Genomic DNA, 27,655 nt, shown 5'->3' with positions numbered 1-27,655 from the left:
TACAACCGAATGTAAAAGCAGAGAAAGTGATACAGGGATGCCTCCTCTCAGAACTTTCCATTCAGCTTCCAGGGGAGCCTAGAAGATGAGCTGCTAGCTTCTCAGGCTAACAAGTAGCTGCACTGTTCTAAAAGAAAAGCTTCTTTGTGATTAAAGCTTTAAGAAAGTGAATTTAGGTATCTTTCTCCTTGGCTCAGATAACTGTAACCAAGTCTTGCAAATGACTCCAACTGGATTAAATTCCTCTTCTTCTTGACCTTCAGCCTTTTGTTCCTCCATCTCCACGCAATCTGACAAACATCAAGTGTACAGGCAAAAATCACAGAAGGAAATCTGAACCAATGAGGCAGCTCTGAAGTTACTTTCTACCAGGCTTTCTCCCTGATATCCTTGCAGCACAGCACTGCTGCTGGAGCATGGTAGGGTGACAGAAGCTAGTGGGAAGCTGAACAAGTGGAATACTTGAAGCTGACATGGCTACTACAACAAATGTATTCTTAACTTCACCATAAAGAAACCTTGCTAATAAGAGAAACATGCATGCTGTGAGCATCCAGCTTGCAAAAGCGTTAGGATTGCAATTTTCTACTGCTAAGAGCTAAGCAATTTGAGCTAAGAGCTAAGCAATTCTGCATCTTCATGTTTTCATTTTTGAAATAGGAACATCAATCCTTGCAATTGTGAACCAAAATCACAGAGGGAAAGTAAGCAGAAAGAGATACATGATGTGCTTGAAACTTGACTTGAAAAAAAGTCAACTCATGCCAGAAATGAGAACTGATAGAGCTTGTTTCCATACAAATACTAATGGAAACCAAGCAAAATCATAACTCATCATTCTCTGATCTGCACATTTTTTCATGCAGAAATCACACCATGAATTCCTTGGTGACCTTCAATACTTATGAGCATTAGAGTTCAGGCTTTATTGCTTTTTATTTATCTCCTGACATTATTTAAGGGGAAAGTACTGTTTCAGTGTTAGAGAAATAATACAGCAAAGACCTCCACAGAGGAAAATACTGTACGCAGCAAGGAAGGCACCACATCAGTCCTACCTTTTGGAATTCAATTCCAGATCTCAGGGTCTTGTTCAAATGTGTTTTGTTTTCATGGTGGTCTAATGGAAAAAAAAAATCTCCAGTAATCCTTAATGCATCTAAAAATTAATCTAATAATTACATCAAAACTTACAGTCAGAGGACGAGGTAACAGAAACTAACAGAAGTACCTTAGAATCAGTATTATAGGGAATGAGGCTATGTTTTTTTTCTCTCTCCTGGTACGTCTAAATACATCTGTCCTATTCCTGAGAGATGTTCTAACTTTATGACTACATCAATACAGCATTTTTATTTTTCCTTACTCTAACAAAGTTTTGCCTGAAGTTCCCACCTAACCTAAATCTCTGCAATCTATGTCATGTTTTTTTGATATCTACTTCTTATTCTCTGGTTATTTTTTGCAGCCTTTTCTTTATTTAAATATGTTCTTGTTAGTTCTTTCAGCCTGTTCTGCAGGTCAAGCTTTGGACATCTCAAGTTACTCATTTCAGTTTTCATGTGGAAGTAATCAGTCAATACCTTACCTGAAATGCATCAACCAAAGCTGGACACAGAAGTTCAGTGAGGACTCTCCCCATAGAGCAGAAAAGCAAAGACTGTTTCATCTTCTAGCCACCATCCCCATCCTACTGACATATTAACTAGCGCAGATGTTTTGGGATGTATTAGCATTTCTTCCTAGCTACAAGCTATGGAAGATAGCAATTGATTTTATTTCATTGCACATTGCCCTCAATTTAAGAATTTGACTTCGAATCCAGCCTTTCAGCTTGCTCTGAGTTTTTATCAGCTTTTTTTTTTTTTTTTTTTTTTTTTTTTTACCACTAAGGCATGAAATGCATACTTTAAAAACACAAGTGGCAAACACACCCCCACGTTTAACAATCTGAATAATTTTACTGCTGTGTTTCACAAGCTTGCTTAGGAAAACACTTGAGAAGTGTTTTTAGAGACTTGGCTAACCATTAGAGGGCATGTTGCATTCTGTGCTTCATTTACACCATATCTTAAAAGACATTTAGGTTGATCTAACGTGACAAATCATTTTTGCTGCTGCTCACCTAATTATTATTCAAGTCCACATTTTGAGTTACAGGGATTTTCTAACATTTGATATTAAGCTGCTGCCTTGTGAAAGCATACACTACCTGAAAGAGCAGAAAAAAAAAACAAATATTGCTCATATTCTATTTTTCAACATTTCAACAAATGGCTCCGAGGATGTTTCAACACCTTCTTTATGTACTTCATGATGAATTTCTGGCTGAATTGAAACCTTTGTCTCCTTTCAACATGCTGCTCATTGCAATGATCTTCTGATAACCAAGCATACCTTCAGAAAAAGCAAGACCAGAGGACAGCACTTAAAATGAAACATACTGCAATCTATAAGGGATACAGGAAAAAAAAAAAAAAAAAAAAAAAAAAAAAAAAAAGGACATTCACCAGTAGGTTCATGATTAAAAAATAAAGAGTTAAGGTCTAAAGTTTTCAGTCAGCAACACTCCATCTCTCTCACATAAATCTCTTCAGTGAGGAGGGGAAGAGATTTAGAAACGGGAAAGATAAGGCCTGAAAGCACAGGAGTCCTTAATCCCGAGTTCAGACAGTTCCTTCCCCCACCCAACGCAGTACAGCGATCAAGGAAAAGATCATTAAAAGCCAACAAAAGAAACTAGTGATCTAAAAAACTAATAATAAATCTCAAAATTCTTCTAGTAGTCAGTATTATGCACAGGACAGGTCTGCTTGTTTTTTTTAATTTAAAGCTTAGTGAAAGCTTAATGGATTGAAATGTTGCCTGGCACAGAACACAAGGACTTTCTGCAAATGAACCTGCTTCACAAGTCACCACATCTATTCCAGTTCTTGGTAGATTTCCTTCTATGGTTCTGTACAAACTTTCTTGCATGTTTAAAATGCCATAATTTTTCTTAAGTTCTCATCAATTATTTCATTAGTCAGGCTTCCTTTTTTTCCTTCTCTTAGGATACAAAAGCAGTGAATGATTTTCAATGCAGCTTGCACTGACTCTTTTTCAAGATGTTTAGGGCAGACATTATTTTGAAATACAAGACAACTAGAAAAAGTATTTGAAGGTTTAAGACGCAAAGGACTACAATGATCACCTACCATGGAGGGATATTAACAGCATTAAGAAAACAGACTACATTACTGTATTCCTCTCAATCAGTCATTCAGAAGAGAACACAATCCCAGCAGTGGTCCCAGCTGGTATTTATTCTCTCTGCAGTCTTCCCAAAATGTCAGGAAAACAGCGATTTGTTCTTGTTCTTTTATGTTCCTGAGGCCTCCGTTCAGCAAAAAAGGCAGAGCTCACCATAAATGCACAGCACCTATCATATTAATGAATTCTTCTTCCACTTCTGTATTCGTACTTATATATAAAAAACAAAATATATTAAGTTTGGATAATAATCTTTATTTCTTTATTAGTTTATTTGTAAAAGGTACATTGTAATCCTGAGCTACTGCTTTATACATTTAGCATCATACAAAGACAGATCATTTACAGTTTGATCATTTACATTTATTGTGCTCCAAAATCCTTATCTGAATATCATTATGTCCTAGGAGGAACATAGATAATTTAAATTACATGTATCCCTGAAACATCCACATTAATTTACCCATCCAACCCCATTATCTAAATCACTACAGTCTAAATCACTCAGGACATTCCTTCTGAATTTAGCAAAAAATTTGTTTAAAACTATAAAGATGGGCAGTGCAAGAACTGGTCCCTCAATCCTTTGTGAATACATCATTAGGAAAAGCATTCTGTTTCCGTATTCTCTTATTACATGAGTGCTCAATTGACTAGATGTACTCTGATGGAATGATCCAAGTTTACCCATTTTCTTACTACAGCAGTTAATATGAATTTACATGTGAATTTACAGTGTCTCCCTTTGCAACGACCAGTGCTCAACTTTCCCAAACAGGAAAAATCTGACATGATCAAAGGAAAATAGGAGGCAACCCATCACCACCTTACAGTCACCTACATGACAGTGAAGTATTTCTAAACAGGTCATATGAAATGCTTCCCTTAGACCCTGTAAAGGAACTTGCACAAATAACCAGAGTTAAGTTCCATAATCCGAGCATGGCTTTTAGAATCTGCCAAGTAAAAGTAAAACAAAAAACACCCAAGTCCCAGGATCCATGAGAAGAAAGCATTTACCCTAACTGAAATCCAATCCTGACTAAGTGGAAATTTATTTAAACTACCAAAATAGCATCTCTTTACCTGAAAATCTCAAAGCATACAGTGTTTACAAATGTCTCTATCAACAGTGTCAGTCTTTTGAAGTACACTTGTAACTTTCGTTTCCCCAGTAAGGTCACTATGATCTTAGGCAAAAGATACAGTAAGCAGTTCAAGCAAAATGCTTATTGCTTAGGTTTTAAAGCAAGCCACTTTGAACATAATTGTAGTTAAAATGTTAAGTACAAATGTGAAGCTACTGTAGAAACACTTATAAACACTCTTGCTTTTGAATTCTTACTGATCATCTAGAAAAATGGCAAACGAATTTTAACATAACGAAAGAAATGTAAAACTTAATACTGTCTGTTGAAATCAAATTCAACACCTATAAAGACAAGAGTTATGAACATGTAAACACAGCTTTAGTATTCAGAGCTAGGGAATCTAGCAGCAAAACAAACTATTTGCATATTATGTAGTGCAATGAAGATTTGTTCTTAGAGACCTCCAGTCTTAGAACTACTTTGAACAGAATGGAATCCTTACAGGAAAGGTTTTAAAAGTGTCCAAGATGTAATATCCAGAATTAATAGATGAGCATCTGCTATAATCTAACAATTTCTCTATGCAAAACTGTGCTCTGGATAACTGACTTTTATAGCTCCCCAGTAGCAGGCTCGAATGAGGCAGATTAAACCTAAGAGATAAGCAATAGCCCAAGAAACATAGGTGGCATGAAATCGCCTGGCAAAATCTTGTGTACCAACCTGAAAAAAAAAAAGAAACAACAAGAAGTGTCAAACACAGCAATATCTGTTCTTCAAGGCAGAATAAGAAGGTGTACATTCCTTTATGATCTGTACAAGTACCAACTCTTTTGAATCCTCTTCCCCTCCACTGCAGTGAGGCTTACACTTCTGGCTATGCCACAGTATGTATTTCTAGAAACCTGAAAGTTTTGAGAGCCATAGCAAGAGCAAGATGTCCCAGTATTTCTAAAATAAAGCCTTTTTTTTCCCCCCCCCACAGAAAGATAAAAGACATATATAAGATCAGGAAATGGAGAATCTCACAGTGCCAGAAGATCTTTTAGGAACATTTTTCTAGCTAACTCAGATAATTATGTCCATAGTTACAATAGAGTTGACAACAATACACAAATTGAAGCAATTTTGTTCAAATGCTGGGAATAAAAGAGCTGGTCAATGAAAGGAGCTCTTTTGTACATGCATAGCCCCAAACACCATTTTAAGTACAAAAATAGCACATCACTCACAGTTAACCCAACTCCAATGAAGATGCAAATCATTCCAATTGTAATATATGCACAGCAACGTCTCCGAGGCAATGCACTTCCAACAGAAGAACTGTCAGAAAATAAAAGGTGCTTAGAATTCAAAGAAGAGAATCACACAAAAAGCAGCAGGTCTGTCATGATTAGAAAAAAAAAAAAATCAGCAATACACATACACCAACCTGAGTTTATGAAATTAAAGGGAAAGCCTACATTAATGCTAAAGAGTGAAAGAGTCTGTTTAAAGGGGCACTATAGGCAGACATGAACACACACAAAAAAAGTAATAACCTTGCATCTCAAAATGCTTGCAACAAAGAGAAGAGTAACACACCTGTGGCTTAGGTGTATCTATCTTATTACCACAGTGGACCCAGATAAATATCTTGAGGAGCCTTTGGATTGCAAAAACAAGTTTGCTTTGAAGCTTCATGTAGGCTGTAAGACACCCTTCAGTCTTTTAATACATCAATACACGTCTTTAATATACTCACTGCACCTAAGTAAATGAAAATCAGTTCTACTGCCCCTAAGCATCTTAACAGTAAGAACATGCACAATTTACTTAGTGGAACAGACTCAGTATTGTCAGTTGGCTAAGCACTACCCTATTTCTTGAAGTTTAAATGCAAAGCCAAAAACTGAAATTCTTAGACATTTAAGTCAGTTATATTAACTGCAGAAACGTATCAATTTTTTTTTGCTTTCCAATTTTCTTTCAGACATCTACTGCAAGCCAAATTAGCTGCACAAATCACTGCTGGCAAGCAAAGCAAGTAAATCCCTTGGAAGTTCTGTCACTCATCATCTAGACTACAAACTCGTAGACAGGCAGCTTTGTCTCTGCCTGCTGCATTATACAAACTATTAAAGTGCTTCAGCAAAAAGGAACATAAAATGCTAATAGAACATTACATTCTTCACTACAGGTTAGAACATTTTGGCTGGAAGCTCAGAATTATATGACAAGTATATCTCAAGCCAAGAAATTCCAATCACATACAGCTACACCAATGAGGAATATTATTTGATGCTGTTCTCTCTGTTCAACTAAAAGCTCCAGAGTGGAAGATGTGATTTCATAAATCTATCTTAGAGGTACTTCTGAAGCACCCTGCAGCACAGTATCATCATTAAAGTACTTCCTCCCACACTAGGAGATCAACATGCCTTTGGAAACTCTTATAGCATGTTCAAAGCTAGAAGAGAAAGTAATTTTCATCTCATGATGGTTCAACATACTTGAGAATACAGTACAACAGAATAAAGCACTCCTGAACTAAAGTTGTATATCCATCATATGACTGACCAAATTTCTGGCTCCAGTTGCTTAGCCACACAGCAAGGTATCATATGCTTTGCATGTGACTAAAATTCTTCATACATTCATCTTAGGAAGGCTTGAAATAGATTCCCTTAAGCAGCTTTACTCCAGCATTATTTCTTTACAAGGATTTTTTTTTTTTTCCCCCCATGGAGCCTTTTAGAAAAAGTAGTCCTTGAGTTAGTATCCACAAACTGAGCTTCATCTTGCAAGGCAAGGGCTAAACACAGTGACCATTATCCAGCGGTGAGGATTTCCAATTGGGGAGAATAGTGATACCCTGTTATCCAGCGATCACTGAACTAACACACAAAGGGGAACATACACACATACACAAAAACAAAAAACATTCCCCCAAAAATCCTTAAGTAAGTCTACAGCCATTCTAAAGGAAAAACGAGTTGTCTCATTCCAAATCACTTGAGAAAAACAAAACAAACATTGTGTAAATGGGGAAAGCATGAAGACAGACTTCAAATGCTGATACTTCAAAAGTTACATCAATGAGCACTAAGCTTGACCTTAGGTTTCTTCCTCTTGCAAAATTTCCCAGCTATATGCTAAGGAAGTTAATTCTAGCATGGAGCTAGATACCTTAAAATGAGCTCTAAATAGCTAACAAGCTGGTAGAAGTGTCACATTTAACACACCTGAAACATGCACAATATTTACTGTACTGCATATTTCACAGAGGAAGTTTATTTCGGAAAAGAAATCTTCACTTTGAAAGCTGCCTGACTTGCAGCCTTGTTTTTGTAATCATAATAGTGAAGGTGCCATCTTTATTTTCCATCTGTAGTTTCTCTCAAGCTGTGCCTCTTCCTACCCATTTAGAAAGACTGGGGGAAAAATCATCTCCTCAAATGCTGTTTAGAAAAAATAGAAGTCTTCATTTAATTTTATCTGCCTTTTCCTTTCTACAGAATGCAAAGCTAAAATAAAAGCATTAAGTTTCTATGGTCACATAACAGCTTTGGGTATATTTAGCAATTCCAATAGATCAGATTTTATTTCTCATTTTCTCAGTTATATTGGTCACTGGGCCACTCAAATAGTGATCTGGACCCTCTACTCACCCCAAACCACATGTACACCCCTAATTTTAATAAAGAAAGCTGAAACCATATCCCCAAACCTATAAACTGCAAGGTTTGATGGTTTTCATTCAGAAGTATTAGAACTGAGTCAAAAGAACATTGTACAGGTAGCAGTCGTCTCTACTGAGTGACTAATGAGGGTAAAGTCACTACAGAGCCATCCAAAAAGTAGTAAACATTCCTTCCTTTTTCTGAGTTACTACTAAGGAAGCAAAGGCACCTGCAGACCTTTAGGCAGTGGTAGCACAAATAAGAGACACCAAAGCCAACTCAGCATCAGGTGCTAATAAAGGGAAACCTCAAGAGACAGCTGTTAAAGGAGTGGCACACGAAAGAACGCAGGACCTGTCCTATGCTCCAAATAATAGAAATTATTATAACTATGATTTCAGATGTACTTTTAGCAGCTTTTTAAGAAGAAAAAAAAAAATCAAAATTCAGTATTTTGAAGATGAAAAGTATTACTGAAATTATTGGCTATAGAAATGCCAGAGTTCTACCATCTCCTTTTCTTAAGGGTTAACTGGCTTAATTGGCTACAAATTTTAAGCTCATTAGGGTTCAGCATTTTTGGGGAGGAAAGATGGAACAAGAGACTGATACTTAACAACTGGTATTTTCTATTTTAAATCATACAGGAATGCTAGCACAGTGAAAGAAACAGTTTTGCCCATGTTCTCAGATCACCGTCAATTATACAGAGTAAAAGCATTTTGCAACAGCTTCCTTAATAACTGCATTTGTTGTCCTAATTCTGAAACAGAGCAATTTCACCTTCTCTGAACTATGTTTTGTTATTGACTTCCTTGTGTAATAAATCCCAAGTCCCCTGTAATTACACAAGGCATTCCTGGTGTTAAAATCTGGTTTGCACCACCCAAGTAGGTACTTACAAATAAGCCATTAAGAGAGATTCACTTCACTTCTAAAGTCTGATAAAAAAAGTCACGCGAACTATTTGAGAATTTGAGTTTCAATATTGGTCTTCTTGAAAAACCTGCAGTGATTTGAAATGCCTTTTGCCTCAGTCTATACTATCCTTTAAGTGACTATCATCATCAGGTTCAACAGAAGGAGTAAGTGTTTTTACATCTGACTGGTCAGCTGCTAATGAAGAAAGCTTTTCACCAGTTGGCCAAAACACAGCATCCAACATTCCCTTCTGACTACTTGGCTACAGATATAGTGACTTCTGACAAAGGGCTGATAGAAAAACAGAAGGTCATGGCAGTTGTTTATTCCATTCCCACAACTTCAAGTTCTGCCTCACCTATGTTGTGAGGCACTAAATTCACTAGAAAGGCTTATGCTGGTGGCAGTGCAGAACTCCTGTCTGTTACAATGCAAAGGCAGGAAAACACCAAGCAGCTAATTCAAAAGTTATCATATTTCATAATTTGAATTCTCAGAACAAGGGCAGAAAACAACTACTTGTTAAAAGTGTTTTGTATTCTACAACTCAGTTGCTACTTCAGCTGTAATTTTCAAAGACTACACTCCGTTTTTACTACATACAGGTAGCATGCTTTGCACTTTGAAGACAGAACACAAAGAGGTCTTTGTCTCCAGCAATTTTTTTTTTTTTTTTTTTTTTTTTTTTTTTTTTTAAATACAACACAATTCAACAAAAGACAGAACAAAAGATAACATGGTACAATTTCTGGGCTGATGCTTTTGGGAAGTTTTCATTGATGAATCCCACTCCCATTCAAAAGGAAACAGAAAATCTTTCTTAAGAACAGTCAAGAAAGAAGGATGACCTGAGGTCAGCTATTGAAGGTTAAGTGATAAAAATATAAAATATTAACTGCAACTTAGTTTAAAAACCAACACCACAAAACACTAACTCTCCCCGTCAGCATCTAAAAGGAAAAAACTGAATGCAAGAGCAGGCAGTAAAAACAAACAAAAAAAAGCATGCAAAGCAACAACTCACCAAGATCCTGATATTATCTGACCTAAATAAACTAGAACATATCCACCATTCCATACCCAACCATTTACAGTCCTGAGGATAGACATAGCTAAGCTGGCTTCTCTATCAAATACTCAGGCAAAAGATTTCTGGCACTTCTGAAAGCCAAGCAATGCCAATGGCTAAAGTGCATTTATTCTAAGCCTTCTGGTTCCCAAGGGACCTGTTAGTTTTCCCGTAACATGCAGTACAGCTGAGGTTCTCTGTTCCCAGTAGTAGAAGCATATGCTCCTTTAACTGGAAGCAGCACTTGTCTAGCTAAAGGAAAGCAAGTTTGTTCTACCCGTTATTTACATGTTAAGTCTCTGAATCAGTATTTTAAGTCATATTTCACACCCTGTGATTGACATTCTATCCAAATTTGATGTATGCTGGTACCGTTACTTTTAAGTTTACATTATTCCAACATAAATAAACCCATTCTCAGCTAAATATAGCAAAAAAAAAAAAAAACCAACAAAACCCAACCAAAAAACAATCCCACCTCAAGCTTCTCATGGCTCTCTCATCCTAATTTTTCCTCCAAAAGGAATACCTCCTCCTTACTGAAGTGACAGCAAATGAGTAGACAGGTTATCACTATTAAACAAGCTAATGCACTAAAGATACTTAATACAAATTAGCGGAGTTTATGAAATCAACAAAACCTCTTTCAAATTAAGACAAGCTTTTCCTTTCTTCTACTCACAAGACAATTCAAGTTCTACATTTAAACGTTACCTCATTAACTGCACTAAGCAGTAAAATTTCAATGACAGAAGTCCTAGCTACTGTTAATTTTAGCAACCCATTTCTGTCTGTTGATAGCAGCATATTTTCGACTCTTGACAACTTCACCTGGGCATTTTAATACATGAAGATCAGATTTGTCAAAGTTACTGAATTGTACATACAGCAGAAAACTCACACATGACACGCTCTTTAGCCTTGATGCTCAGAGGGGAATGGCAAAAAAAAAAAAAAAAAAAAAAAAAAAAAAAATCAGTACAGCAAACAGATTTTACTCCAGATAACTTTTACAGCAGAAACAGGGAACTTAAATTTAAAGTTAGTTTATACAATCTTGCTTTCAGAAAACTTACATTTTTTTGCAGTGTGGGCATTTTGCTAGTGTGTTAAATCTCACTTCCATCCACTGTAAAGAGAACAAAAAAAAAGGTTGAAAAACTGGCCTGAGAAAATGTTGTACTTCACGCCAATGTGAAAACATTTTGCTTCTCAGGCTAAGACTTGTTTCTTGCTTTCTTCCATAAATGAGATGCCCTTTTGTCAGTGGCAACACAGAATTAGGACTGCCATGTAAAAATTTCCCATGACTTGTCTTAGTATTGCAAGATTTGTTTGACGTAACATGGTTTCATCCACAGATGAAGTATGGGCAACATGATAATATTAATACTATTTTTTTTTTTCTCCTCTTACTTCCAAGACTACAAACATATCCTAATAAAAGTAAATGTTTTCTTTGGCATAATTACAGACAGATGCATTTTCCCATCTTTCCTCAACCCTAACTTCACTTGTGAAGAATGAGTTATGATTCAAAGAAACATTAATTAAATAATAAAAACATATTTTCTAAAACACAAGTTTTACATACATAAAGCAGAGAATGTTATGTAACATTTTCAGAAGATTTATATATAAAGTCATCATAGTAGAGTCACAAACTTCCACAAAGACCAAAATCTATCTGGGAAACATCATTAGAAGAAACACCTTACAATACCTCCACAGGATACGCTCTTGTACCTCATTAAAAACAGCAAGTTTGTTGTTTTGTTGGCCTTGGGTTTTTTTTTTTTTTTTTTTTTTTTTTTTTTTTTTTTTTTTTTTTTTTTTTTTTTTTTAAACACAGCATTCTGTAGCATTCTGTGACAGTACAAAACAAACATTCCAAAGATGTTTGCCTTGAAAATGGGGATTGGACTACAGTTCTTTATTCTGGAGGAGTTATACTGTAATTGCAGCTCTTCTCTGCTGCCTTTCTCACCTGGAAGTAGTCTTCTTGTTAAACACATTCTTCTCTCTGCTCTTAATTAATGCATGAGTCACACAGCAAATAACTAGCATGGGTAGAAGCTATAGTACAAGATCTTAATGCCTCCATTTTGAACCTCCTTATCTCTGTGAGAAATCAGAAGTCAGCATACTGAACAAATCCTAACTGCTACACACACAAATCAAAATCAGAGCCTCAACTTGCATGGAATACAGGACCTTGCTATATCATAGCACTGTTTAAACAGTGAAAATGAATTTACAAATTTCTGCACAAACAAACAGAAGTAGCTTATAATGCTTAGCTAGTACTAACAGGCTTTGTTGTGAGCAAGGGTCCAATTTGTGGTATTTACAATGTATTTTTCCTACTTCCATCCCTCAGTTTTATTTACTTATAATGGAGATAATCATCCACCAAGAAAACCCACCAAACTTTATTTATTTACTCTTCAGTTCTGAAGCATCCAAGTTACAAAGTTGCTTTTTCAATGTTACAAGGACTCAGCCAAACTGATCTACCAGTTTGGTTGGGTGCCCTGAAGTACAAACGAAAAGTATCTGTCTACTTCCTTGACCTGAACAACACATGTTTTGAGCCCTAATGCTATTTCCACATTTTTGCCAGAGGAGCAAGTTTGCTATTTGCACACACCCATGCCAAAGACTGCTTTATTTCCATTGGCTGCACACAGTAACTGTGGGATAAGGCTCATCTGTCAGTGCCAGAGATGGAGACAGGCCTCTCTGGAGATGTTCTTTCACCTCCTCACACCGTAGCTCCAGAAGTAGAAGCAAGTCTAAATCCAGGACTTACATATCTGTAATTCAACATCACTGCTTTTATCCCACAGTAGGCAACTCCAACTTTCTAAAGTTACTCATTAATGATCTTTCTATGGATTTATTAAAGATTCCTGATTAATTATTAACCATAGTCATTAACTGATACAAACTCAAATGCATTTGTGTGTCAAATTTGGATGGAAATAACAAAAGCACTCATAATATTTTTTTATTGAAAGTACCTGATGCTGTTTCATGCGCTTAATAAAATTTCAAGTTGGTTACATGAGAATTAGCCGTCCATAGATATTACAAAACAATTCCACAATAAAAAACAGATTTAAATATAACACAGTTCCACAGATACAAAACTGTCTTTTCCATCTCTCACAACAAAAGCAACACAGACAATAACCCAAATCACCAATTAGTTCAGAATTACAGAAAGCTCTTGCTTATTTCAACTGGAGACAAAATGAGACATCAGTCAGAGGAATTACCAGAATATCACAAACCTTCTTCTACCTTCTGAGCTTAGAACAATTCTCAGGACAAGACAGAATAAGTGTGTTCTTATAATTGACTCAAACAACTATGTACAGCTGCTCCTATCAAAAAGTCCCCCATTCCCACCACAAGTTGTTTTTGGAAAGCAAGAGTCTTCCACAAATATGAATTCTTCAGTACACTAAGAAATGTTTCAAATTTTTTATTGTATCTTAAATTAATTTGTTTCAAAGTTACTTTTATATTTGATTTGTTTTACCAAATAAAACTGATGGTACCCAAGGGACTGGTCTTAACTTCCAGCCCATGCCTTCCATAGCTCTTCAACCCTGAAGGTCTCTGAAAGCACACCAGAAGTTGGGGGGGGGGGGGGGGGGGGGGGGGGGGGGGGAGGGGTCCACAACCCCTCTTGCCTGCCACTATGTCACAGAATCATAGGGGTTGGAAGGAACTTCTGGAGATCATTGGGTCCAACCCCTCACATTAAGCAGGATCCCTACAATAACTGACACAGGAAAGCATCCAGGTGAATTTGGAATATCTCTGGAGCAGGGAGACTCTATAACCTCTCTGAGCAGCCTGTTCCAGCACCTCACCACTCTCTTGGTAAAGAGCTTCCCTGATATCCAACCTAAATCTTCCCTCCTTCAACTTTAAACCATTTCCCTTGTCCTGCTGTTATCTACTCTTTTGGGGAGCCGATTCCCTTCCTGTTTGTAGGCTCCCTTTAGGTACTGGAAGACTGCAATGAGAACTCAGCCTGATCCAACAGACACAAACCAACAGCAGCAACAGACTGGCAGAGGGTAGGAATAGCTTACTGCCAGCACGAGTTTTAATTCAGCCAACAGCCCAAGTCCAGAAGCTCTCAAACAAGGCCCACAACAAGATTAGACTTCTTTAGCAGGATGGTTAAATCCTGTTCTGCCCTCTGTTTCAATTTTACCACTTTTTTCACATTTGTCCAAATTTCAGATCTACCAGAAACAGAAAACTTAACACAGAAATGGCTCCTACTATCTTATCCATGGGGGGAAAAAAAAATTAAGAAAATCTGAAGAACAAAAATGCAAGTACTGCAGTTCAGCTATAGTAACAGCCATTAAGTTACTTTCCCAGCTGAGAAACTCAAGGGTGCTGCATAGTGTCAAGCATGCTTCTAAGTTAAAAGGATCACTTGACACACGTGGGTGGAAATCACACCCCATAAATATGCTTTTATATGGCAAAAATAAACTCTTTGAAAAGAGGTAATTTGAAACTTTTAGAAGATAACACAGAACATGCAAATGACCATTTGACATTTTCACCCCAGGCATTCTAGCTTTGCCTTTTCTTTGAGGGAGGTGGGGGGGAGCTATCTAACTGCCCAGTGAAGCAAAGAAGATACCTTACTGAGATGAAGCTAGTGTTACATATTTGCTTCACAATGAAGAGATAAAGTGCAGAAATACCTCCACAAAACTCCAGTTTCCAGACCTGCTAAAGCACAGCTACATTTATTTGCTTGGGGTTGGGAGTGAACACAGAACTATTTCCTGAGTTTTCCTAACTAAAAAAAAATGTGTGTGTAGAACCATGAACTTAACAACAGAAAAAGATAGAAGCAAAGAGTTCTAGGAAAGCTGCATACAGCAAGAAAAAGGTTCAGCTTCTCGATAATTCATCATTAAGAGAATATGAAGTATACATTTCTAATGATTTTGAGGGTTGTTTTTTTTTTTAAACAGACTGTGCAAATCAGATACAGCTACAAAGTTCTGAATGATGCAGTTCACTAAAGGAGCCATCAGACATGAAGTCACATGCACTAAATCTGAATTACCAATCTGAGCTTTTTAATGCATAATCTGGTCACTACGGGCAAAAGTAGTCTTTTGTATTTTTTCTCCTTATGTTTTCCTACTTTTTCACAGCAGAATTTCACCTAAAGAAGTTTAGAGCATAAACTACAGAATTAACTTGGCTTGCACTTAAAGAAAAAAGACAGAGGACCAATAAATGCCGATGAGAGCACTCAAAAGTTAGGCCGACAATTTAGTAAAAATTCTTATTTCATAACGTTGACTCTCCCTAACAATAATTTAAAAAGTGATTGAATTACATAGTAGAGATTTCTTCTCTGCTAACAAAACTTAGTAGTGTTAACTCTTTTACAGATTTACTTTCACCTGTAGGTTTTTAAACAGTAGTTCTAAACTACTTAATTGCATTACAAAATGGCCTGTATCAGACTGCAGTGTCCATGCATGTATCTAAGTTTGTTAACATGCTATGCTAAAAAAGTGACTAGAAGAGAAGGCATCCTTCAGTGAAATACTCCTAGTTTAAAATACATACTTGAAATGGCCTTTTTCTTTCATAGATCCATTCACTTTCTGTTAGTAACATTATTTTTATATTGCACAAAATGCTCTTAGTAATTAAGCTCACATTCAGACTTGCATTAAAAAACGAAACAGAAAACCCACTCCAGTTCTCTCTAGTTACAGACTATTGTTATTCAGCAGGGTTTAAAGTAGTATTAAAAACATGTTTTTTAATACAGGGGCCAGAATCAACAAAAGAATGTATCCAGAATCTAAATGGTTTCTCAGCTATTCCATCACTTGCAAATTTACAATCAAATCTCTCCTTTAAAAAGCAGAAGTTGGAAGAGATATCTCGCTCCTTGCATTCTTTATCTATCACAGTAGTTAAGACATTATTATACATTCAATTGATCTAGAACAGGGAACAAGTTTATTCTGTTGCAGATCCCATCACAAGCAAACGTTTCTCTCACTGCAGATAACAATCCACACAAAGCACCACCTTCGAGCTTCCTTTTTGCTTTCATGAAATGCATTTGAAGATTCTCTGGCCCTTATGTACCTTACAGTTCTTTGTTTCAGGAACATAATTCTCCAGTGATGCTGTAGGTCATTTGGCTTTATCACTCATCTCAGCCATTTGCCATTATTAAGAAATTTGATATTTTAGCACTGCTAGATAACAAAGTTAAACCTTACTTACAGCAGAAGCTGTTCTCAAATCACCTTTTGGTAATAAGTGAACGGTTGGACTGGATGATCTTTTAGGTCTTTTCCAACCTTGGCGATTCTATGATTCTAAATAGAAATTCAAGTACACTAGACCCTTATTCGTATAAAAGAAAAGACGCCTTGGCAGCAAAAGATTACCTAGCATCCTTTCATCAAGTGGGAACAATTTTCATCCTTAGATATATACCAATCTCTACATCTTAACTGATGGACAACCTGATGGTAAAGTGCTACAATGAACAGCATTCAGAATCCCATGGAGCAACAGCAGAAACTCAGTCACCTTAGCCACTGCAGAATGCAACCATCATTGCAAGTCCAAATAGAACACAGATATGTAAGTTCCTTTTCCAGCACTGTCCGCTCTCACACCTGAGCTGTAACAGTGGCTTTGGGCTTCGTTCATGCAGGCAGAGAAAAACCAATAAATATTTTATTGAAACGCATGTAGAAATAACCAAATATGTTCATAGCAACATGAGCACAGAAGCAGCTTTACTTCCTTCAAGATGCCACAAAGCAAGGCAATACGCTCTTAGAAATGCTTACAATAGCCTGACCGATGGCACAGTTCAGTGAGAAGGAGAATCTGGTGCTTTACTTACAAGGAAAGTATTTCCACAGTGCCCACACACCACTCTAGTTCCATCTGGTTGAACTGGCAAGGCAGGCTGAGCTGGCTGCTCTTCTGGGATCAGCATTACTGGACCAAGAGTAATGATGCGTCTACTGTATTAAGAACATGAGATGTATATGTAATTAAGCTCACAAAAGAAAAGGGTGATGCACTGAAACAATTAGTTCAGTCAGTCACTACCCCATTGCCCCTTCAAACTATAATTTTTATTTTTTTTTTCCTCTCCAAACAGATGATTCAGACAATTTTGAACTTCTTCTAAAGTGATGCCCCTGTCAATTCTGAAAACATCTGGCATGCAAGCCAGAACCCTGTAAAGATCAAAGACTTGCTATCATATGGTAGAAACACTCCTCAGGAAAAAGAAATCTTAATAACTGGGCTGAGCATGCCTATGAATTGGAACGTACATGCCTACGTGAAGCATGTTGAAAGAGTCTTTACTCTTTCATAATCTAATTTTTCTTTCCAAGTCAGACTCTGCATCTTCCCACTACCAAAAAACAAGTCAACATAAGCAGCATCTCCGCATCCCTGTAGTAAAAATACTATTCAAATAGGGAGAATCAGAAGAAACCACCCTAGTCTGACTAAACACCATCAATTTACCTTAACAAAGTTAGTATTTGCTTTTATGCTCAGTGTATTTCCAACTTACTATACAATGTATCCATCCAAAATTACAGTATCCAAATTAACTAACAAAAAGCTGAACAAGAATTAGACTTCCTAGCATGAAAACAGAAAAGGAAAGATGAAAGCATTATTTAACTTGTAATGCATGCCTTCTCTTATGCAACCAAAATGGCCTCCCTTCAAACTGGAAGCCTTCCATTTAGGGCGTACTCCTCAACTGCTTCAAATTACTCCAGTTTAGCTCATCTTCTAATAAGACAAGTACCAAGACTATCTTAGCAAAACTGCTGAGATATGCTTTCAGGAAGTAGTTCAGCAAGACTGGAGACCTTCTGATGTAGCCCGGTTACTAAACACATGACATATTACAGTTGAAGTATCCCATGAACTCTACAAAAAGCTCTGTGACTTCAGTGAAATTTTCCCCAGTACCATAGCAGCCAGGAGGAAAAACGAAAAAAACAAACAAACAAAAGAAACAAGGTCAAAAAGTATGATACAAAACCAGATGAGCCAGCAGACTGGTGACTAGGGCACTCAGTGTGGTGGAGTCTACACTCTAATATCTGCAGATCCAACTTCCATCTCAGTTTCCACCTTATTATGGCTGCAATACTTGAAATGAAACACTCCTATCTCTGTCCACAGAAGTAAGAATGTTCATTGCGGCAATCACATTTCTTTCCACTCTAAACAATGTGTAAGTTAAAGTTGAAAGGTAAGAAATTGAAAACTCAGCAAACCAAACAAGGGAGTACTGGAGTACCAGATTGAAGCCAATCTACTGCTACCTCTCTTGTTTTCTTCAGAAGTTCCCACCCTGAATCAGGCAAAGTGAGCAACTCATGCATTTAAGTTTTCAGGATATTATGGATGTTACTCTTACCAGTTTGGTCTTGGGCAGCCTATTTTCCGAGATGTATCCTTACAGATAAGCAGACAATTACACTGACATCTAACATACTTCTTCCCTGAAGGAGGGTTTTTGATTGGCTAAACAAAGAAAAAGAAAACACAGAACACACATCAGAAGTCATAACAATTCACTTTCTTCCTCATCGAAGTATGACAAAACAGAGCTACATGACAAGTTCTTAACAAGGAAATACAGTTCCTCTTACAGAAAGAAACTTGCAAGTCAAAAAAAAGGTTCCCTTTCCCCTCCAAAGAAAAAAAAAAAAAAAAAAAAAAAAAGAGGAACTAAAAATTCCTCATAAGAGCATTTTCAATAACAAGAATTTTCGCAAACTAATGGGGGAAAAAAAAGCTTTCATATTTTAGCAGTAAAGAACTCAAGTCTTCAGCTTAGTTATTTTTTAAATATGAGCTTAAGTAGTGGTATATTTTTCAAAAACCAGTGAACACATTAAGTCTCCTTGCCTGATATAATGGCTCTATTCAGAAGCAAAAGAATCAAAGTCTGGCTCTCAGTCAGTAACAGAATATGCAGACTTAGCTGAACTGTCAGCTTATTTTAAAACGTATTGAAATCATCTTCCTTGAACCTGACAGTCAACTTTCTGGAGCCCTTTCGTACAGAAAGTCACAAGTTTCAGAAGCTGAACTCTACTGTGGTCTGCAATATTATATATATCAGTAGGAAAGGTGAGTATTGGTGGCAGTTTCTCTACTTTCACTTTTCATTTCATTTCAAGTGAGAAACAAAAAAACAACATTCCCACACATTTATGTCTTCTCTGGACAATTCATTTCATAAAATAAATACAACTCAGCATTTCCTAAGCAAATGATCTCAGTAGCTATGGAGTGCTGCAGCATCAGGTTCCCAAACTAAAACTGGTGGGGAAAAAAAAAAAAAAAAAAAAAAAAAAAAAAAAAAAAAAAAAAAAAAGAGAAACAGAGAAACTCAAAAGCTGAAGATTTCAATTAAGAAAATGGGGAGGAGGAGCAAAAAGGACTGTGATCAGCACAGCGTTGGATAGGACCTACAGCTCCTGTGCTTCAGGATGGTTGTGCTTCAGTTTGCACATTGGTTTGCTAGCATGTTCACAAATTGACTGAGAATCATTTCAAGAAAGCATCCAGGGAAAGGTGTGGGCTGGCTACTTTGAATCTTCTAGTGCTTAAACAATTAAATCATTCTTTTTCATCCCACTAAAAATTGTTTCAGAAAACATTTTACCCTCCTTTAGAGAGGAGTCATTACTTAAATGAAACCTCTGCTTTTAGTTCTCAGCCTTGGAATGAAACCCCACAGAGCTGGCTGAACAGAATGGGAAGATTTGCTCTGGCTGCCTAAGACCTGGGGTCTTACTGCTTGTATCAGCAAACCTTGAACTTGCATGCCAGGTGCATCAGCAGCTTTGCAGCAACAGGCCCTCAACAGGGATATCCATCAGCAGCTCACTTTGTACGTGAGGATATGAATTCTACTGACAGCACAGTTCAACCTCCCACCACAGAAAGAAAATGCTAAAAGCCCATTTTTACCGTAGCTTCATTGCAAACTGTGCACTTAACAACATGTTGGTGTAGCTTGCCATCCAAATTGATTAGTGACTGGCACACACGGCAGTTTATGACAGGAACACCACTGGCATCTGGACTCGCAATGGCAGTATATGGAGGTGGGAGCTCTGCTGCAAGAGACCATGAAATCTCAGATGGAAAACCAAACACAGCATCCTAAAACTGTCAGCAAGCACAGCCACCAACAGCCACAGCCTCAAAGAAAGAAAAGGGGAAAAAATGTTGAAGTTAATTACTGATATCAACATTAGATAAATCTAAGTTTACTCTGCATTCCCCCCCTCCCTCCCCAAATCATCTGTGCAACATTTCAAGCATCATAGAACATAGAGCATATCAGCAACACAAAAACAAGATAAATCACCCCAGAAAGGTGGGTTGGATGAAAGTCTCATCTAAGCAATTCCATTTCATTTTCAAATCAGCCTCTTAAGAGTAAAGAAAGGGGCAAGTGAGAAACATGGATTACTAGAATCCAAGGGTGGCTTCTGATGATAAGCAGAATAGTCATAGCCCAGGTAAACAGAAGAGCTTATCCAGCACTTGTAAACAACTGAAGAGACTAAAACATCCATGAATATTTATAGTAAAGTACCAAATATGCTAGAGGTAAAAATAAAGGAAAATTCTACTAAAGGCATAATTAAGAGGCCAGGATTCCTAGCAACTAAAGCAGCAAAGGCGATGGAACAGGCAACAGATCCCGCAGGAGCCCAGGCCAGATCTTGGATGGGAAACGCTTCTTTTTTCAAGTACAGCAAAAGCACACCTGGAGTGTACCAAGAGAATCGGAGTGCTCTGGGCTGGAAGGGACCTTAAAGACCATCCAGTTCCAACTCTCTGCCATATGCAGGGTTGCCAACCACTAGAACAAGTTGCCAGGGCCCCATCCAACATGGCCTTGACATGAATAAAACCTTCAGATCTTCTGCTTTTAAGGGTCCTAGATATTTTTGCTGACCAAAAGCCAACACAAGGACACACAAGGTTTTCATTTGCAGACCAGTACCAGAGAACATAACAGCCCTGTTCTCCTGTGGCAAGCCTAATTTCAGCATTGCCAGCCTCAAACACACAACAAAGAAAAGAGGAAACAGTTCAGATCCTTCTCAGTTTAAGAATTCATGGAATGAAAACAATTCCACATAAACTCTCACAAGCTTATTACTGCAATTATTTGGCATGTAATACCACTGGGTTTTATTTCATCAAGCTCTTCAGGTAAGCAGAGAAGGAATGGGCACATTTAGTAGTTAACTTTTTCTACTACTTTAAAATACTCTGCAGCCTTGAACAAGAAATTACATCATGATTACATCCAAATGGTCAACAAAGTCCTCAGAGAAGCAACAGGATATCAGCTTTCTTCCCATTTACAAACAAAGCATTATCTGCTGAGGTGAGGAGAAATCTCTAGCTACTATGAAAAGCAACAGGTCCAAGCAGTAGATTTAAGCCTGCAAGGATACACAGATCATTTCTTCACTCAATTTTAATGTGAATGTTGTAAACTGGACGGATTTAAGAAACATTAAGATCCAAAATATCATCACAAAACTTCTAAGCTTCACCGTTGCTTGGCACTGTCTCCTGGCTACTTGGTCCCCAAACCATACAGATTGATACCTGACTTAACTTGCAGGCAGCAGAAGACAAGTGGACATCTTGAGAGTCTCAGGATAGAACCTAACAGACTTAAATTATTTCAGATGAGAGGCAAAATTCACTTATGTGCAGCAATGCTTCATAACTTCAGAAAGAGAACCTCATACCTACAGCTTTGATGCTGTGGTTGCAGAAACCAACATGCTTAAGACAAAACAGGTAACTTTCAGTTCTATTCTGATTTTTCTTCTCTGTTTGAGGTCTAGTAGCACCCAGCTGAAAATTTTCAGGGATAGCTATATTTTGAAGTATTGTCATACCGTATTTTCAGTACAAGACTATCACACACAAAGGAAGAAATAGAAATGAAAAACAACAGCAGCAAAACACAGGAAAACAAATGAAAGCAAAACAAACACTCATCCACCCACAGCACACACAAAAATCCCACACTTTGCCATCCACAAACAATCTCAGCCCAGCAGATCACCATACTAGCAGAAAACAGTTCTGAAACGTGGACAACTTGGAGAGCAAGATCTTGGCTGTGAGAATCCGAGCTAAGGTTGCTGGAGGGGGTTTCTTGGCTGTAAGCAGGCTGCTTAACTGCTTCTGCAGCCAGTAACTGATACACTCCCTGGTTACAAGGAAAAAGAGCCACAGAACAGAATGCACGCCCAGCATGCTGAAAACCAAACTCCCCCGTCGAGAAACTACAGTTCAATCCCAGCTCTCAGGTTACTTCTGTAAAGCAACAACCAGATTGCAGATATTCTTGGCTTGGCTCTTTCAATTTACAGTGAGACTAAACTCCTATCAGCTGGGTACAAGGCAGCTGTATCAAGGAAAGGCAAACAAGAACATTATTATTCATTCTGTTGTCTAATAAAGACGTATCCCCAAGCCTTTCAGCCTTCAGTGATCCTGGAAGACCTTAAGACTGTATCTTCTTCGTAAGAAACAACTCTAAATTTTTAAAGCTGGTCAGATAAGGTGTGCAAGTACACAGACAACCAATTCTCCAACCTCACACTGAAGCTGCTTGGCTTCCAGGTAAGCTGCCTCTTCATTCCTGTGCTGCTGTCTCAGCAGATTTACAATAGCAGGCAATAATGGCTGCTTCTCAGAGTGGTGCTGCAGCAAACAGCATTTGCTACAGAGCAAAAAGCCAGAGGTATCTTGGCACTGCAACATCCGTGTTTAAAGTAGAGCTTCTGAAAGGCTCCCTAAACAACAACCAGCAAGGCCCTCCAGAACTAAGTGTAAAGAGAAATATATTCAGAGGAAAGCTATAAAGGGAAATAAAAGAATTGTCTCCAACTTTGCTGCTCCATATCCCTTAATGAAAATGCTGGCTACTTTCAAAGCACATTAACATATGTACTTGATATGACCTTTTTTTTTTTTTTTTTTTTCCAGCTTGAATTTCAGGCTATTATCTTAAATAACAGTTCACAAAAGGTCCACATGGTGGGCATGAATGGTTGGTAGATAGATTTCATGCACACACCAGAGGCTTCAGGATATATTTATACTGCATGTCAGTATTCTGCTACTGACATTTCAGTTAACAATTTATCAGCTTTTCTAATGATAACCACCCAAAAATAATGAGGTCAACAAGAGCAGCAGAGTGCCCCTACCATGAAGTATATGACTAACCTACAGTGCATACCCCCATCAACCCTCACAGAAGATGCAGCAAAGAAAACACAACCTTAGAAGATTCTTGTGCTTGTGCACTTCCTCCTTCAGTATTCTAAAACACAGAAACCACAGGGAACTGCCTGCAGCTTGCCTTGGTCAAAGAGAAGTGCATTTGACATTTTCTAAACACAGCTTTATCCTAATCTGGGAAGGGAAAAGGAGAAAGTTAGTGAACTATGTAGTGGACTGGTAGGCAAGGATGGAGAAAGCAGAATAATCACTGTACTACAGGGAGCACAGGTGATGGTCCCAGCCTTTGTCCACATGAAGTTTCTTAACTGTGCCCTGAGGCCACATCCCAAAACTCTCATTTGCTCCCCTCATGGGAACAAGGAATGCCAGGACTCTGTAGCACCCGGCTGCCCACTAGCTTATGCTCAAAAGGACCAGGTGGGGCTCAGCTGCAGCCCAACAAGGGCAGAGGAGGATACTTCCAAACCACAGCCTCATTCTAAAGCTCAGGATTACACATGGAGCAGCAATTACACGTATGGGGATGAATCTGTTAGTGTAATTCAGGTGGTAGTATTGAGCACTGAGGCCTTCTCCTTCCTTCCTCTATCTCTCCAACCCCACTTTCAGGTAATGCCAGAGAAGGAAGCACAGAAGAAAAATGGTTTAAAAGTAAATTCTATTACCTGGACAATGCCTCTTCCTTCTGTTTGCGCTAGAGAAAGAGATAAAGGCTGCCCAGTAGCCGCCACACAAGGGAGCTGCTTTCTCTAAGGATAGCTGACACACACAGTCATGGAGCAAGAAAGCTAGTGCAACTTGATCTACGTGGCACCTTTGCAAGACTTTGTTTTGCAGACATTTTTTAGGTTTTATAGAGCAGCGTATATGTAAGTGCTTCTAGGTTCAGTTGCTCACAGAGCCATTAAACAAGATACTCTACACTCCTTCAGAGGTTTCTCTAAATAGCAAATGTATTTGATTCCACCCCACTTCTGAAAAAAAGCTGCTTATCTCCAGTGCCACACCCTCCCACTGCTGCCAAACTGGTCAGCAGGAGCTGCAGCAGCACACAGCTCCTGGGGCCCAACTAGTGCCCAGCTCTGCATTCTATCCAGGGATCAAGCAGGAGTCCCTGACCTGATGCACTTTCCTTAACTAAGAAGTATATAAAGACTTGTTGAGTTTTGTTTTGTTGGTTTTTTTTGGTGTGTTTCTAATAGAGTGAAATGTATTTCAAAGTAATAGATACAGAAAAAGGACTCTAAAGAATAAAAACAGAGTAGAATTTAGAATAAGGTGGATTTCTGGATTGCTCATACAGTAAAGGTTCAGGGCCAATGGCAGTCCAATTTGATTGCAGAAATATTTAAAAGCCCATCTGGTTTTTTTTTTTTTTTGTCTGCTCACAGTCTGTGCAAATGGACGCAACAGCCACAGCACCAGCAAAAAGACATTTTCGTATCAAAGCAAAGAAACCCAGCTACCCACTGGTTGAAGTGCTGAAGCACTCAGATGCTTATTTGTAGCCTTCTTGTACGTGCATGCTGTATCTACAGTTCTATAGAAATCCCCAGACATGGCCAATGCAGCAGAGCCACTGAGAACCAATCTCACATTTTAAAGGCTGCTGCTAGGAAAGCTACACTAATCTCATTTAGCCTTAAGTCTCAGCTTTTTCTTTTTTTTTTTTTTCCTTTCCTCCCTTGATTTGTGCTGTGAAACACGTGACTGGATTAAAAAGAAAAGAAAACACCTATTAATGTACCTTCTAAGCCTTCCGATTTTTGCTTTGCAAGTAAAAACGTTCAACCGGTGACTCAATATCGATCAACAAGGTAATTTCCGTAAGTCGACAGAAGTTAATCGACAGAAGTTAACCCCATACCATTACAGGTCGGTGGCTGCGGTACGGGCCTCGCTTTGGGAACGCAGAGCAGGCAGCCACGGCCTTGAGATGCGCCGGCAAGGGCAGCGCAGCGGCAGCCCCCTCCCCTTCCCTCCCCTGCTCAGCTCCGGATGCAGAGCTCGGCCCCCCCCAGCCAGAGATGGAGCAGAGCTCCACACACTTCATTCCTCCCGCCCGACGGATGCTGCAGATCCGCGCACCTCGCCGTACCGAATTTAGCTATTCGGCGCTAAGCGTCTCCTGCTTAATCCCTCTCCTAATTAATGCCAGCGCTGATTTAAGCCCCGCAATTACCTCGCAGGCTCCGACCCGCGCTCGAGTCACGCTGCAGACCGGCTCCGACCTGTTCTGCCACTGCCAACCATTCTCCCCATTATTTCCGAGGCGGACCATCGAGCACAGATCCGAGCACGGCCTACCGGCTCCGCACCGTGCCATCCTCCGACAAAGGCCGTGCGGCGGCTCCGCGGCTCGGCCCCCCGCCCGCCTTCCCTCCCCGCCGGCCCTTACCTCGGGGGCTGCTGTCCGGCAGATAGGGCGGCGCGGTGGGGGTGACATTGCCGGAGCTGGGCGCGGAGAGCAGCGGGGAGCGTTCGTCCACCCCCTCGGCAGCCATGGCTGCGGCTGGAAGGGCCCTCCCCGCTGCCGGGCTGGCGGCGTGCCGCGCGGCGGAGAAGGCGGGGGGCGGCCGGGCCGAGCGGCGGCCGGGAAGGAGCGCAGAGGAAGGGGCTGGGATGAATGGGACGCGGCGACGAGAGGGGCGGGGGCTGAGGCGGCCGGGCCTGCCTCCGCCCGGCCCCTCGCGCGGGCTAATAAGCGGGGCAGGCCGCGGAAGAGAGGAGGGGACCGGCAGTCCTTCGGGCGAGCTGCGGTGCTGCGGGGACTGCAGCCGTTGCCGGGTTCGGGACTGCAATGCCGCCGAGGGACGGCCTGGGGGTCCCGGCTGCGTCCGGCCCCCTGCAAGTTGCACAGCGAGGGGCGCCGAGGGCGGGGAGGCGTCGGGAAGAGAAACGTAACGCTCTGTGACAATAAATAAATAAATAAATAGTTTTTTCCCCAAAAAGTACTTCTGCGTTATCCTTTTTTTTTTTTTTTTTTTTTTTTTTTCTTTCTGAAGTGTTGCGGTTGTTCTGAACGTCCACATCAGAGAAGGCCGGGGAAGCGTTACGGTGGGTTGTGAGCTGCCCTTCTGACGAGCAGCGCAGGGCTTGAGGCGGGGCCCGCTGAGGTGCGAAAATGGTGGTAGCCTCCAAAGCTACTTAAAACGTGAGGAAATTAATCTACGTGCTGTAAAACCGGCTGCTCTGCCGGGAAACATTCCCTTGTGTCACCCTGAAGATACAGGGACTGAATTTCTACCCTCCCGAAAGCCCATTCTGGCACCATCTGGAAGACACAGGCAATGAAGAGGGAGTATCCTTTCCTGATGGATTTCTCAGCCTATATTGAGACAGGACAGATGTTTGTCTCCCAGGCGTCATGTTGATCCGCTGTCCAAAGGGCAGAGACTGCCAGGCTCTGATAACACAAGTAGATAAACAGTACTTGATACAAAATCAGGCTCTAGTTGTGGCTGCCAAGTGCCACCCCACATCCCCAAACACACTGGTACCCCAAACTAATCCACTTCTTGAAGCACGTTAATGTGGAAAGCTTTTGGATGTTTTCATAAGATTTTGGTAATGAACCATGATTGAAAAACTTTTATCAGATGAGACTGTGGTCTGAGATTTCACTAGCTGATCATGTATTTTGGTAACATAATTTATAAGATAAAATAATATTATATCATTTGAAAACTCTCCCTGGAAGCAGTTTTACACACTAGGATTTTGGAATTGAAACTTACACATAAACTGATGAATCTGAAAGTAAGAGAAATAATCAAGACTGATGTATTTCTAGGATTTAAGTGCTTAATTTTTACCTTGATAACCAGAATATGGAAATAATAAGCTATGGTGATATTGCAACGGGAAAACAATGTTTTCAAATCTGAATGTTTCTGAAAAGGAAAATGGTTTTGTTTTCTGGTAAATGTTTAAATATAAAAAGTGTTTCTTACTTGTGACAATATCACACTTTTAAATGTCATTGTTTCATGCAGGAATAAACTGTGAATCTGAGCTAGCTCTGATCTTACCACATAAGGAATAACACACTACAAAGCAGCTGGTTGCTACACTGTCTGCATCTTGCAGGAAAAGCGGTCACGTCATGTTAACCTGCTCTTCTTATCAATGTGGTTACTGACTTGGAATATGATTTTTTGGTACAAATTACGTTGAGCTTTCAGCATTCAATCAGCTTACAAGGAACTCCTCAGGGAGTCAATACTTAAAGGCTCTTTTTTGGTGAGGATTTTAAGAGATTTTTAGGATTTTGAGTTCCC

At 39.2% G+C, this 27,655-nt stretch overlaps 1 protein-coding gene across 1 annotated transcript; it reads right to left on the bottom strand.

Annotated features, from left to right (window-relative positions):
* Window positions 1-4,922: 4,922 nt before the first annotated feature.
* PIP4P2 (phosphatidylinositol-4,5-bisphosphate 4-phosphatase 2) lies at window positions 4,923-25,879 on the bottom strand (the record flags this gene model as incomplete). The annotated part of the gene is made up of 7 exons (XM_079533425.1): window positions 4,923-5,066; window positions 5,576-5,666; window positions 11,072-11,124; window positions 16,933-17,056; window positions 18,487-18,593; window positions 20,052-20,200; window positions 25,774-25,879. 7 exons carry the CDS (start codon window positions 25,877-25,879, stop codon window positions 4,923-4,925), a joined length of 774 nt encoding a protein of 257 aa, XP_079389551.1.
* Window positions 25,880-27,655: the final 1,776 nt, after the last annotated feature.

The sequence above is a fragment of the Tetrao urogallus genome (genome assembly GCF_951394365.1).
Source record: "Tetrao urogallus genome assembly, chromosome: 3".
NCBI classification, from domain to species: domain Eukaryota; kingdom Metazoa; phylum Chordata; class Aves; order Galliformes; family Phasianidae; genus Tetrao; species Tetrao urogallus.
This window is presented reverse-complemented; position numbering and strand designations above follow the sequence as displayed.